This window comes from Barbus barbus (assembly GCF_936440315.1).
Source record: "Barbus barbus genome assembly, chromosome: 30".
In the NCBI taxonomy this organism is placed as follows: Eukaryota; Metazoa; Chordata; class Actinopteri; order Cypriniformes; family Cyprinidae; genus Barbus; species Barbus barbus.
The window spans coordinates 15,186,075-15,201,179 of record NC_136758.1 but is presented as its reverse complement, the minus strand read 5'-3'; the positions used below and the strand labels follow the sequence as shown (position 1 = coordinate 15,201,179).

Sequence of the window (15,105 nt, the reverse complement as noted above, 5' to 3'; positions counted from 1 at the left end):
AGTTTTGATGAGTTTTGTAAGGTTTTTGATTTACTACGAATCAACAGATTTTAAAGATTGTACCACATAGCAAAACAACTGTTGAAAAGTAATGTATATAAAATGTCTATAATAAATATTAAATGGTGTATCTGTATATGCAACATGCCCCTTGTCTCGACAGTTAATGCAGCGTTGTATTTATCGCGATATTTGATTGACGGATCATTCACACGATTTTAATAAAGATTGTGTTTCAGGGAGATTCAGACTGAACAAACCGCCTACTACATAAATGAATACACGTGTTATTTGAATATGTTCAAGTTTCTGATGATGCTCAACCTGTTCAGATGATGATTTTCAGCTGGTCAAGTTGTACAAACACCTTGTCCTTTATTGAGAAGAAAGTAATAAATTATAAACAAATGTACAAGCAGTTTTCATTACGCGAGACAGTAAAGCATGCATATGGAAAGGTACACAGAAAATAGGTTCGATAAATACATGAAAGTATAATTTAAGAAAAGGGAGACATGATATATAATCAAAACGTTAACTTTTCAACCGTAATTCCCAGACATACGTGATTGATTGTGATGTTGTGAATCTACTACAGTGCATGTATATTGTTTGCTACTCCTGGGAAGGACTATATTTTATTATATAACCCAGATCTATTTATGCAATAGTGTGAATGAAAGCTCTTTATTTGTGTACTGCCATCATAATGCATACGAGGGCGCTGTTTCACTGACAATCCTCATCATGACTGCTTTTGCTTACCATCTTGTGCACAACTGGAATTGAATCTTCATTAATATAAAAGATCCTTTTGTTACAGTGACCCCCTCCACTGAAGAAAAATAATAATAATAATAATACGTGCCAGAAGCAGCGAGTGAATGTTTTTCATCAGGAACATAAAGAGAAAGACTATAAATCACAAATAATTACATTCTCCACATTATAGAGAGGTTGACATACAATACTGTGTGATACATTCTCAATTAAGCTGTAAAATCCTTTGGATCAGACGTACCGATACCTTTATAACAAAACCATTCAAATCCCTTTTCTACAAAAGACAAAGGTGATTTTTCTTATTCATGCTTGACCTTTTTTCTCCTTCCTTTCCTCCACTTCTTACTTTCTGTTCTTGCACTCAAGCAGTTGTGCTGTCTAATTGAACTCTGTAAAGTCCCTGCAGATGCCCCGTACGATGGGCTGCTGGAACTGCGAAAGGCCGGTGAACTCGCGAGTGAAAAACACATGGCTTTCCTTGGGCTCGGACGCCATCGCCTTCAGGTCTTCCATCGGAGCCCAAGCTACGCCCACTGCAAACACAGTGATTCCTGTGAAGAAACAATTAGTACATGTTAGTACATGGTCAAAATTACATCACTCTTGTTTACTTTATCTCTATTGCACAAAATATCAATAGTGCATTTAGAGCTCTTAAATGTTCAGTCCAAGGGACCCCCACCTACACCCTTACCACCTCAGGGACCATCACTATAAAAGTAAGACTTGATTTTGTTGGTAACACTTAATTATAACTTTAAATAAGAACCCCCTGGACCCTCAGGGTCCTGAAAACCAAGGTTCTAGATGAAGTGTCAGTGTAAAAAGCGTACCCTCCCTCTGGGCGGCCATAGCCGGCCCTCTCACATCATCGTAAGACTGTCCATCAGTTATGATGATGAGAAAATTCTTGTTGGAGCCTGTGCGTGGTTTAAAGAGGCTCCGCATGGCAAAGCCAATGGCATCTCCTGTGGCCGTTCCTCCACTCATGTATGGGATGTTCTGCAGGGCCCTCAGAGCATTATCTTTTGTGGTGTGGTCATTGAAGTTGAACTCCATCCTTTGGTCGTAGGTGAACTGAATGGCACCGATGCGAGAGCCGATATCAGAGATGTCAAAATTGCGCACAATAGAGAGAAGAAGGTCCAGAACGAGCCGAAAGTTCCCATCACCTACGCTGCTGGAGCCATCAATCAGGAAGCCCAGGTTCACTGAGTTATAGCATGTCTTGCTGCAGAGCATCTGATCGATGGAGCAAAGTTTATGAGCTAGTGGCTTCACAAACTTGTTGGTGCTGAACCAGCTGGGCATGGTGAAGGTGAAGAACTCATTGTCCTTGCACACCGCCTGTCAGATATATGTTGGTATAATTGATTTCAGCAAATTCAGATGTTACCACTTAAGATTCCGCCCCCCATTAATTCATATGTGAAAAATCTTACCTTTCTCATGAAGTCTTGCTCGCTCACCAGGCTCATCTCCTCAGGGGCAGGTTTGGCGACAGACACAAAGAAGATGTTAATACCAGACTCTCTGGCTAAAATTGCTGCCTCCTCCACATTATCAGAAGGCCACCCATCGACAAACACCACAATGACCCTTGGGTAACCTCTCCGAACGCCAAAATCCGGATTGAAGAAGTTCCTCACAGTGTGCAGTATGGCCTTACCTGTGCAAAAAGGCAATAACTCAAGCCTGCCAAGTTCTACTTATTGAAGCCTAAGCATCTTCAATAATAAATCAATCCAAGCCATTATGTGTAAGAGATATAAGGAATGAGTTCATTACAAGATATTCTATATAGACACTATCTGTGACATGCTGTCAATTATCACACTGTCTGTAAAAAGTGAAAAATGCATTTACAGTAATGCATTTACAACAGAAGTCTATGGGGCAAGGCAGTTTAAAGATTTCAATGCACAAAAGGGAACATTTTTACATGCTACATTGTTATACCAGTAGGTAGCAACAAGTGACTCTCTTTTTAAATGATTGATTGATTTATTCAACCAGTTTCACAAAACTTGATTCCTTCAGGAACAAAACAAATGGCTGCATTTGAGTAACTGAATCATTCACTCAACCGATTTGTAAAAAACAAAAAAAATGCTCTTTCATTCAGGAATGTTTATGACTGAGTTATTAAATCATACACCCAACCAATTAGTTCAAAACACTGATGTTTGTTTCCCAGAGATGCGCAAATGCTGTGGCTTCATTTAAAACTGTTTTCTTTTGCAAAAATAGGCAAAGTTTCTGGTAGCACTGAAAACAGGGTTTTTCTTTTATGTTGACTTTGAATGTTTAAAAAGTAGTTCACCCCAAAATGAAATTCTGTCATCATTTATGCACGATGGAAGTCAGTGGGGACCAGCAACTGTTTGGTTACCCACAGTCTTCAAAATGTCTTCTTTTATGTTTAACACAAGAAGGAAATCCATACCGGTTTGGAACAACTTGAGGGTGAGAAAATGACAGAATTTTCATCTTTTAATGAACTGTCTTGTAGCCTAGTTGTACTTTCTAAACTGTGTATTTTAACGTATTCTGGGACCTACTGATTTTCATTGTAAATGTCTTACTGTCAATGGCAATTTTTTTGTTTTGTGTTTTTTTTTTTTACTTTTCCAAAAAAAAATATTTAATTGACATGCTCTGGAGTCTAGATTCATTTCATTTCCAATCATTCATCTGAAATGTGAATAGAAGGTGAGGTTATAGACCTGTATTGGTATTGCCCCCAATGTATGGGATTTCTTTGATGGCAAAAGTCAGGTCTTTGGCTGTTGTATAATTTGACAAGTAGAATTCAGTTCGAGGTGTCTCACTGGAAAGAAAAACATGAAGTTATAATTCTCGCTGACAAAGGAGAAAATTGCTAAACAACTGTGACAAACAACTAGGATTTGCACAGGTCACCTGGTTTGCACCACTCCTACATGAGGACCTGGTGTTCCAACCTTCAGCAAGGCTACAAGCTTACTGACAAAGTTCTTCTGCAGTTTATACCGCCGCTGTCCAATGTTGTAGCTGCTATCCAGCAGAAAAGCCATATCGACTGGGCAATCTGGAACAACATTTACACAGCTCTTTCTTGTTAAGATCATTATTTTGCTTTGACTAACAATTTAAATTGGATTAGAAAATCAGTTCATACAGACCCCTGTTTGCTGTTGTTGGAGGAGGCGGTTTCTTCACTGTTTTTTTGACTGGTTTCTTGGCTGCAAGAGAGAAGCAGGGATACTCAGTGTAGACTACACAAGTCAGTTATTTCCAGTGATCTGAACACTTGTTACCTGCTCCAGATGCAACAGTGGCAGAACTGCTGGTTTGGCTGGACACTTCCAAAGGCAAGCTAATAGTTCCTGAGAAGAAGAAAAAAAATGTAACCTGACAAATCCGTATTCATAAACAACTTTAAGTCACTTTTATATTCTATATTGTATATGCACTATATTATTTATATAGACCAACTGGCCTCACTTTTCCTAACTATATGACCTAGTTATACTTATTGAGATTAGTAGCACATCTTTTTTAATCAGCACCATTATGCTTGGAAGTTTAATGTATTATGATATTCTGATTACACTAATTCTAATATTATTGTTAAATTCAATATTAATATAATTATATTGTAAATCCTAAAATTATATTTTTATTTTTGACAGTGTTCTGAGCGAGTGAGTAAATACTACTTTATTGTCTGTAAAACGTTGCATCTGTAAACAAATCTACAAATTCTAAATCAAAACAGACACGCAAATCGTGTCTCCACTCACTGGCCACAGTGAAAGATGAGCTCCATTGGGACAGGGACTGAGACTGGATGCCGTGAGCGTAAGAGCTGAGGTAGTTTGTCCTCCCTTGAAGCCCGTGAACCTCCACAGGTCCACCAGATAGACCTATGATTCCTCTGGATGACAGACAAAAACTTTCCTTGCTTTCAGAGTTTCATACAAAATTCTAGCAAGTCAGTAACTTTATCATTATTTCTGTGATTGTACCTGTGTATTGCTGCTCCACATATGCTGGAAATAGAGGCATATACTCCAGAACCGAACACTGACAGGCTCCAGAGAGTGCAGTTTGCCGGGCAGAGCACTATCTGACGTGTGTCTGGTAGATCCACTGCACGGGTTCCGCAGCTAATTGGTGTTGGAACTAAGAAATGTACAATGTAAGATAATACCTATATGATGATTATGTATCTGTCAATTAAAACAACTATGTCACAAAAAAATGTTAACTTGAAAACTATTTTTCCCCAAATGGTCTCTTTGCTATTAATTCAATTAATACAAAATAAACTAAATTCAATTAAAAAGTAAGTGTTATTTGTTGCATAAAAATGTAAATCGAGTGACTGACTTTTTAAAAATATATTTTCAAAAGAACAAAATGTTAAATATTTTCTCTAATGTAACTCAATTACTTGTATTTAAAAGTTGAAAATAAAAAAAAAGAATAAAAAATGGAATTCACTGACCATTTAAATCAGATCCAAATGTGCAACAGGTCAAAGACAGAATACCTGTGAAAAGAAAAAAAAATTAATGCAATGACATCTGTGCATCATGGCAATAATTCAGAATAACACATAAGAAATGTTCGGTAACAATCACTTTGAAAAAACTAATGGCCCACCTAATACATGAAGTACAGCAAACCACATCGACATGGTTAATGAAGATATCTGTAGAGACAAAAGAACATTATACCAGGCAACAATGAACAGACTCCATTTTTCAATCATTTTTATAAAGGGTTTTTTACTTAAAAAAATAAAAGTAAATCGTCTGTTATCTTGATTTTTATCTTTTTCCTGGGTGTTGTAATATTTATTTTGAGCACAGAAGTGAAATCAGATATGATACAGGAAAAAAGTAATCTCCCCAGACACATCCATCACAAACGGCTCCTTTGGAACTGCATACTTCAGTTAATCCACTCACGAATGAGGGAGAAGGAGAGAGAGAGAAAGAATGGAGAAGAAAAAAATGCATATCTGGATATATAAAATTAGCTCTATTAAAAAGCACCAAACAGCCAAATATCATCAACTTATGAAGATGAAATTCAACTTACAGATATTGTGTAGGATGACGTTTCCTCAGCCTTAAAAGCTTTATAGAATAAAAAGGTAATTCCCTTATGGATGATATTCCAGAGGTGTCTGGATATTGAGGAAAGAGCTAGTCCTTTAAATAATGTCCCCAAAAACCCCAATGATTCTCTGCTGACATCACAAGAGGCGGGCCTTACATCCAAACCACCTGAAAAGGACATTGTTTTAAATTCTTCAGCTTTTTAGCCGTTTAGATATAATATGTACTACAGTTTGTACGTATATAATAACTACATGCTTTAACACTGTGTAGCCTAATTTAATCAATGATGGTGAGTAAAGAAACAAAGAACTAGCAAGAGGAGAATAAACAACAAATGAAGGCCACCATGCACACGTTATGACTAGGCCCTGACTTTGGGTTGAAAACTTTACCTTGAGGCTAATGACGTAAACAACATGCTAAAAACATAATCTAAACACACAATCTCATCCAAACTGGTCTGAATGGACCTCAAAGTCATTTGAGAAGACCTGACTAAACAGAATAACAGGTAACGTGTCAGTCATTTGGCAGAAGTTTTTTATCCTAAATGACTTTCAAAAGAATTTCCGCATCAAAACACCTCTTGAACGAGACTTATGCTGCAAAAACTGTAAATCATCCGTGAAATGTATTTATCTTCAGTATACAGACAGTGCTTATGTGAAAGGACAATTGGGTGCATTAGCATGAGACTCCTGCTTTCAAAGAAGTCTCTGTCTTCTCTTGGTAACTTTTATGTAATCATCCTACATCAGCTGAACTGTGGACCATTTCCAGGTTTAATCCTGGCAGCAAACAGGAATATGATAGGTCCGTGTTTACTGTGGCATCTCACAACTCATTGGCATTTACTGATTAAGTGCTGTAGACGTTTGTAGGGGTACGTGATGTGTGACAAGGTGCTTATTCAGTGCAACAAATTAAAAACCTCTCATGGAATGACACTCAATCCATCTGTTATGAGCCTCTTTGAACAATTGCTCATTGTAACAACTGGGAACTGTCCCAGTGTCTCAATTAATAAATATTTCACAGCACACAAAGTCTATGTCAGCTAAAGCGGTCTTTCACAAGGAAATTCTTGTGAAGGTCATGGTGGAAACATCAAGTCTCTCAACCACAGTGTGAACTTCCATATCAAGTAAAGCTTGGGCAGCTTAGGTATGAGTCAATGAGTCAATTCCAGCAGTTTAAGAAGCTTATTGATGTTGTGCCAAACTGGAACAAGAATTGGTACTTTAGATTGTGGATAGAAGTAAATGAAGGTGGTCGTTAATAAGGTGAATGGATTAGTAATGAAGCACGTAAATATGTGAATATTAAATGCAACATAGACAATTATTTCCAGTTTCTCCTAAAGTAAATTAGCCTAAATATCTTCATATACTATATTCAAACACAACTGTTCAAAGTTTTTTCAAAACTTTTGAGCTGTGGAGTATTTGAGTGCGTATGAACTGCTAACCATTGTATTTAATAAGGATAGTGCTAAAAAAGATTTACCTTCTTACCTAAACGCATTTAAATGTTTTGTTTGATTTTTCTTGGAGAATTAGCTCAGCTCAAGGAGAAACAGTGTGTTCTCTTATGTAATAGCATGGGTTTTGTTATAATAGGTTAAGCAGGTGATGATTTCCTGTGATTTGGTATTACACAGAGTTTGTTCCCATTGGGGCAGCTGATGGTCATATGGAAAAGTTGGCTTGACTCTTCTCTTTGTGCAGTCAGATGAAAAAGACTGAATTAAGGCGAAGTGACACACACGTTTCTTCCCAGGCCAGCATCGTGCTGTCACGTTTCACACCATGTGAGACTTCATGGGAGATCTGCAGCTTTCATCCAAGAATGCAAAGACTACCGCTCCACTCCTTATAAATAGTAGCAACCGTCTAATACTTCAATGGATGGCTCATTTAGGCGACTTTCTTCACCTACACAAATATTAGCCTTGGCTAATGCTGCGTAGACTCGAGCCCAGATTTGTCTGCTGAAAAGAGAAATGTATTTTCCCAAAATACAAAATAATAATAATAAAAAAAAAATATTTCATTCTCTATGTTGGAAAATACAATATTTCACGATTAATAGCCTATAAGAGAGCGTATATATTAGGTTTCTAGTTTTTGGTGAAATACTCCACATTGTGAATACACCACAGCAAATGTAATAGGCCTCGAAATGTGGGGAATAAGCAGAAGTTACTACAACAAGAAAAAAAGGTTACAAAAACTAGCTTGACTTTTGTTAATGTAGTTTTCAGATTTAGTATTTAATTATGTTTCTGTGCACTCCTGCAGTTTTACTCAGCTTTGTAGGGTCATTTATAGACACCTCCTAATACTCTGTTATGTACTTATCATCATCATCCTCCATTAGAGCTAATGGACTTCTAGTTCAAGTGAATGTGTTGTACACTGTAGATAGCTTGACAGTGAGTGGCATTAGATATGGCCATATGTTTACACAAAAGTTGTTGTTAAAAGAAATTAAAACATTTATTCAGGATGCATTAAATTGATCAAAAAAATAACAGTAAAGACACTATTTCAAATAAATGCTAATCTTTTGAACTTTCTATACATCAAAGAATTCTCATCAAAACAGCATGACTGTTTTTAACATTGATAAAAATGAGAAATGTTTTTAAACACCAAAATCAGCATATTACAATTATTTCTGAAGGATCATGTGAAACTAAAAACTGATTAATGATGCAAAAAAATAAATAAATAAAAATCAGCTTTGCAATCACATGAATAGCCTACATTAAATTAAAAATAGCTGTTTTTACTGTATTTTTGATCAAATAAATGCACCCTTGGATAGCATAAAATACTTTTTTTTTTTTTATCATACCCACTACTAAACTAGGCAAGTGTATATTGGATATCTTCTCATCTCTTAGCAGATGCACGACTTTCTCTTAGGACTTTCCTCCCATAAATCATACAATTATACAACATAACATTGATTGATATTTTCCAGAATTCATTATTTTTCAAACCGAGTAGCATTCTAGCACCAAAATAAGCATATGGGGTCTGCGCCAAAAAAATCTCCTTACGTAACAGACCTACTTTAACCCCGACACCGCTAATTTGAGAGAACATTCACCACAACACCACACACACCAAGATCCTCTTATTTTGTAACCACCATGTGGGACTAATTCTCTTGGATGTCATTTGAAGAGGGGACATGCTTGAGTAGAGTGCATTTCAGTGCTTTGAATGGGGCAGGAGGAGGACATTTCCCACAACCGTAAGATCAGGTCACTGAGGTGTTAGTCATTTCTTTGAGAAAAATCCCAGCTCGTATCCAACTTGCCACTTGCTCCAAACCTCTGGTACAGATTTCCCATGTAAACTGGACACAAAACACGCTTTTTTTCCTGTATCAGAAAAAATAAACGATTAAAGCATGTTATTTGCACACTGAATATAATTCACTCTGTTTAACCCTTTACCTGATAATTATAAAGTAGTTATCTAAGTACTATTCTGTGTATTTGTGTTTTTTCTGTTCTGTGCCAGGTTATAATTCTTGTGTGACCTACGAGGTCAGATTTGTTTGCTGTTAATCTGTTTGTTCTGAAACCAGTTACTGACCTTGTCTGTTCTTGGAATTATGACTCTGGATTGTTTGACTGTTCCTGCTGCTCTGTTTGGACTCAAACCTTCACTGTTCCTCTGACTACGAGCACGCCTGCTGCTTTTGAATTATGTGCCTGGATAATGTAAATAAAACACCATTACCTGACTGTTCTGTTCGTTCTACTCTTCAGTAATTTGTACTCAAGTCCTGACATTACAGTCTGGTCAAACAGGGACGGTTGTGGAGACAGGAGATTCTTACTTGGCAGTCACCAGGATCAATTTGTAAATCCTCCTGCTTTGGTTCCTTAAGAGGTTCCTTAAGAGGTTCGAGCCATGATTCCTGCTGCATGGTGCTTTGTTGATTATAGTTTCAAAAGGTTACGTTTTAAACACCTCATCAAGTTTAATTGCTGGGGGAATGAAGATAGCAATAAATGAGAAACCAGGGTTATTTCAGTAAACTAAAACTAAAACCACAAAAATGTACTAAAATAATAAAACAACTAATAAAACATTAATAAAAGAGTATAATTTCAGATTCAGATTCTTTCTCCAGCCCCAGATGTTGCTCCTCTTTAATGGACTTTCGGTGCCAAGTTATAGTTTCAAACTCTGATTAGTTTAGGAAATATTTATCTTTTTATATATGGATTTTGTTATGTAATTCTGAAGGAAGGCTGTAGGGAATTCAGTGCCATTGTTTTTGCAGATTGACTTTATTTTTTGTTCTCCTGTTTTGGTTTAGCAAGATTGTTTATTTTCTGATTCTTCAAAAGTGACATTCTTTCCCTCTTAGGTAGTGCATCAATTTATTTTGGCCTTTTCTTATCCAGATGTATTTGGTTCCTTCCCTAATGCTATTATTTGAGATCGTATTTGATACACTGGGATGGGAGAAGAATCTCCAGCAAGCTGGAATGTGTAATACAGACATACCATTAAATGTGTCAACAGTTTACAAGTCTCAGAGAAAGAGATGAAGCGAAACCGTTAACCTCGACTTTATTGGATTCACACAATGACCTCACGTTCAACATGAGGCATTTGTAGACAACGTGACTCACCAGTAGCCTGGAGTGTCCCATTCTCTTGCGAAATTAATAGAAGATAACAGAGACAGAGAATATGCTGTATTATCCTAATATTATTCTCATCACCTTATTTAAACATTCAGAGGACATAAACTAACATAAATGACAATTAAAGTCTTCCAGAGTAGCTGGATTTGCTCATTAACCCATGAGGACTGACACTCTTGCCGGACTCTGGTAAAGGCCTATCCTGGCGTTCTGATTCAGGTGGGCTTTCTGCTTTTCCTTCCTCTATGTTTTCACTTGCATTAGGGTCCACTGGCTCATCCTTCTTAAAGCCATTGACGTCGAGTTGCACATCACCAGGCCAGGCCAATGGCACAGGAGGGGTGTGCCTGTGTGCTGATGTGGGTCTGAGGCAGTAGAACAGAGCCTGCAGGTCCTCCCGGAACTTAGAGCTCAAGCCAATGTAGATAAACGGATTGTAGAAACTCGCTGACTTGGCGAAGAGGCTGGCCAGGAGATGCTGTTGAGTGGGGATATTTGGTAACCCCAGGTGGACCACATGGAAATGCCTGCATACGGGGACCAGGCCAACAGGAAGGCCGCACACAGAATGAGGGAGGCCTGGAGAGCGAAACAGAGTATGACACGTACATAAATATGTACATTTCTGCATTAGTTTTTTAATTTTAAAGGGGTAGTTAACCCAAAAATGAAAATTCTGTCATTAATTACTCACCCTCATGTCGTTCCAAACCCGTGAGACCTTCGTTCATCTTCGGAACACAAATTAAGATTTTTGGTTGAAATCCAAGAGCTTTCTAACCCTCCATACATCGCAAGGGAACTACCATGGTCAAACATAGTAAGGACATCGTTAAAATAGTCCAGGTGGCATCAGTGGTTCAACCATAAATTTATGAAGCTACACTGAATACGTTGTGGTACTCATGAATGGTAGCGGACTGACACGGAACAGAAGAAATTGTTGAGTAAAGTCGTTAGTTTAGTTTTCTTTGCGCACAAAAAGTATTCTCATAGCTTCATAAAATTACAAGTGAACCACTGATATCTCATGGACTACTTTAATGATATCCTCCTTGCAAAATTTCTTTGCTTAGAACGTGGTAGTTCCCTTGCTGTCTATGCAGGGTCAGAAAGCTCTCGGATTTCATCAAACAATATCTTAATTTGTGTTCTGAAGATTAACTAAGGTCTTACAGGTATGGAAGGACGTGAGGGTGAGTAACTAAAGACAGAGTTTTAATTTTTGGGTGAACTATCCCTTTAAGAGATTAATGGTAATTTATGGGGTGATGGATTTACCCGTGTCATGCTGTGTTCAATCTTTCTCTGCCTCTCGCTGATATCTCCTCCACGACTGGACTTGTGGCTGGAGTTGACAGTTCGGATGATGGATGCAAATGTATAAACTATAACAAATAGTGGCACAAAGAAGTTGAAGAAGAAAATGCTGATGACGTAGAGCTTGACCAGAACAGAGTATATTGCTTGCTCCCAGTCGATTTCACACGTCCCATACCCACGAGCTGCAGAGGAAATGAAATTCAGTGATCTCTAATTCAACTCAATTTTCAATTTCTAAAGATGGTGAATGTCTTACTTCAATCCTACCTCTGTAACTGCCCCAGCCCAGCAGCGGAGCTCCAGCCCAGAACAGAGAGCACAGCCAGACAGCAGTTATGACCAAGCAGATATTACGCTTGTTGACGTGATGAGCTGAAGGACATGGCAGAAACACTCGCATCAGCACAGTCCTCATAGTGTAATCATGCTGATTTATCTAGTATTTGTGCAGCCAAGGCTAAAGAGCTTCTAAAAAAAGCAAAAATAACATGGTTCTAGATTTATCAAAGACTCAACTTCAGAGGATTTCAGGTCTTGGAAGAACCTGGTTCAACCATTTATTGTTCAATGAAAGACAAAACGAACAGGATTTCCTGGTTTCCAAATCTCTTTGGGTCAGATCACCGTGTCCTACTGTAAATCATACTGTCTTTCAAACTTTTTAATGTGAGGGACCCCTTTTCTAAAATATAAAATTTAATGCATAAAGATCCACTTATACTGTGTGAGAAATTAACACATTTGAAAAAAACTCTCACATAGAACATATGTGTGACCCTGGACCACAAAACCAGTCATAAGGGTCAATTTTTTTTTAAACTGAGATTTATAGATCATCTGAAAGCTGAATAAATAAGCTTTCAATTGATTTGTTTCCATTGGTTTGTTAGGATAGGACAATATTTGTCTGAGATACAACTATTTGAAAATCTGGAATCTGAGGGGGAGAAAATCGCCTTTAAAGTTGTCCAAATGAAGTCCTTAACAATGCATATTACTCATCAAAAATTAAGTTTTGATATATTTATTGTAGGAAATTTACAAATATCTTCATGGAACATGATCTTTACTTAATATCCTAATGATTTTTGCCTTAAAATTATTTACCAATACAATGTATTGTTGGTTATTGCTAGAAATATACCCGTGTGACTTATGAGTAGTTTTGTGGTCTAGGGTCAAATATACACACATTCATATACACATTACTATATTGATTGTCTAGGTTATTGATTATTTATTTTAAACTAATTATAATCCTACGGTAAATAATCTATTAATAAATTAATTAGAAAGCAAAATTAAACTAATAATATAAAATTTGCCTAACATTGTCATTCATAAATGTCTTATATATAAATGGTATTTTAAAAATAAATAGTACCATATATTTTATTAATATATCACAATACATGTTAAACAATTGTTTTGTAAAATCTACTTTTTTTTCTCCAAATCAATTTCTCAGAAACCCCTGTAGCAGCCCTGTCCTAAAATTTGCTAATTATGAGGCACCCTTCCCTAAACTCTCTAAAAGTAATGCATGCAGCTAATTTGTACTCTAATAGTCTGTTAGAAACCACACAAAACTTTGAAAAATGTTGGAGGGAATAGATTTTGCATAGACTTTGTAATGTAATTACAGAGGAGCTTTCAATGCATGAGCACCTGCTCTAAATGCTGGGTACCAGCTATACAAAGGTATAATAACTCCGTAGGTTTTGGCCAGGATAGAGCATACCATTCTGAGGCTGGCAACCTTTGATGTAGCGGATGACACTGATGGCTGACAGTGTGTTGATGCTGATGAGTCCGAAGAGCAGGATTAGGAATGCGTCCACCTGGCCAAGACACAACATTTTATACATTGCAAGCAAGTCTGGCATTCTCTGCAAAAATGAGGCAGTAATCGCTCTGACTTGTCTCATCACCCACTAACCAGGCCCTGGGGAACAAGCCAGCAAGATTAGGGGATAAAAGGACACATGCCCGTGTACTTGGAACGACTACAATTAAATCATCTCTTCAGCCCCTCCTGCCTCATATCACCACCTGCCAGACTGCAAAGGGAACACAGTGATGGACCTCTCACACCAGATACTGTGTGATGTTCTTTAAGAGCATTCAGTGAACTAAAACGAATCATGCTTAAAGCCACTTGATCATTTGACCTTTGTAACTGAATTATTAATATTCTTTTACCACTTGCTCACCCTCATGTGGTTGTAAATCTGTATGATTTTCCTCAGTGGACCCTAAAAGTATATGCTTCATTCACACAAAGTTTGTGTTCATACAATGATACTTAATGGGGTTCAAAACAAATCCAACCCCTTTCATTTCCATTGCACATACAAAAAAACCTGAAACAATTTTCAGAATATCTTAATTTGTGCTCCACAATAGAAAGAAAGTCATGCAGGTTTTAGGTGGCATATCATCACCTTACCTTGCAAGTCCAAAACGTCTTTATAAGATAGCCTTGGTCCCTGAGAACATCAAAAACTTCAAGGATTCCTCGAGAATACCCCAAAAATAGCAATACTGGCATCAGAAATGGCAAGGCTGAGAGTCAAGAAATCCTGTGGTTCCAGAGACTTTCTTTGCTTGGTTAAAAGTAATATTACAACCCCATTTCCAAACCAAGAAAGCAATCCTATCAAAAGAATAAATGAATAAAATTCACTGATTCTTTCTTACATGACATCTTTCAATGTAGCGAAGCTCAAGAAAAAACAAATCACAGTAACGTACGGAGAATTCAATGCAATTACACTATACTAATTACCTAGTATCACCAAATAGACACCAATAGCCGTTTCTCCTCCATTCAACACTCGGTAGACTGTGACATTTGAGGGAAGAACAATGTAGATGTCCATCTTCAGTGAAAATCTTTAGGTTGGACTCATATCAGGGTGACGTTTGCTATGGTTGACAGTCTTACTCTCTTCATTGGTGGAAGATCTAGCAGACTACACCGAATTACCCTAGATCTACACTTGAGCAAACATCTGAACTGTAACTGAGCACCAGTGTTGACCGAGACTAGGTGTAATCTCCTTATCTTGTTAAAGACTTTAGAGACTGAGACTTCTGGGACAGTTCTCGTCAGTCAGCAAACCACTTAAGGCATTTATCTCTGCTGTTGAACTCACCCGACGTCAGTAAGTATGAGGCATACGATGTCTAAATCTATGCTGATGA

General features: G+C 37.4%; 2 protein-coding genes across 2 annotated transcripts; both read right to left on the bottom strand.

The window, feature by feature from the left end:
- Positions 1-80: 80 nt before the first annotated feature.
- Positions 81-5,982, bottom strand: coch (coagulation factor C homolog, cochlin (Limulus polyphemus)). The gene is made up of 12 exons (XM_079385802.1): positions 5,875-5,982; positions 5,434-5,482; positions 5,276-5,320; positions 4,794-4,950; positions 4,569-4,702; positions 4,083-4,151; positions 3,948-4,007; positions 3,706-3,853; positions 3,510-3,613; positions 2,226-2,452; positions 1,617-2,130; positions 81-1,334 (listed from the first exon to the last, which is right to left on the bottom strand). Exons 2-12 carry the CDS (start codon positions 5,465-5,467, stop codon positions 1,162-1,164), a joined length of 1,665 nt encoding a protein of 554 aa, XP_079241928.1. The 5' UTR covers positions 5,468-5,482; positions 5,875-5,982; the 3' UTR covers positions 81-1,161.
- Positions 5,983-10,696: 4,714 nt separating this feature from the next.
- On the bottom strand, positions 10,697-14,780 carry opn6b (opsin 6, group member b; the record flags this gene model as incomplete). Its single annotated transcript, XM_079386090.1, is given in 8 exon segments — positions 10,697-11,047; positions 11,050-11,154; positions 11,857-12,080; positions 12,166-12,270; positions 13,640-13,739; positions 14,348-14,428; positions 14,430-14,554; positions 14,687-14,780. Coding segments are annotated over 8 exon segments (1,185 nt in total).
- Between the last annotated feature and the right edge of the window lie 325 nt (positions 14,781-15,105).

Bases quoted from the DNA above. Each gene is read 5' to 3' on its own strand.
- coch (XM_079385802.1), bottom strand. From the start codon at position 5,467: ATGTCGATGTGGTTTGCTGTACTTCATGTATTAG. The intron at 2,453-3,509 runs GTCTATAACCTC...CTTTTTGCACAG, and splicing joins TGGGGGCAATACCAATACAG to GTAAGGCCATACTGCACACT. The intron at 2,131-2,225 runs GTAAGATTTTTC...TATATCTGACAG, and splicing joins AGCAAGACTTCATGAGAAAG to GCGGTGTGCAAGGACAATGA.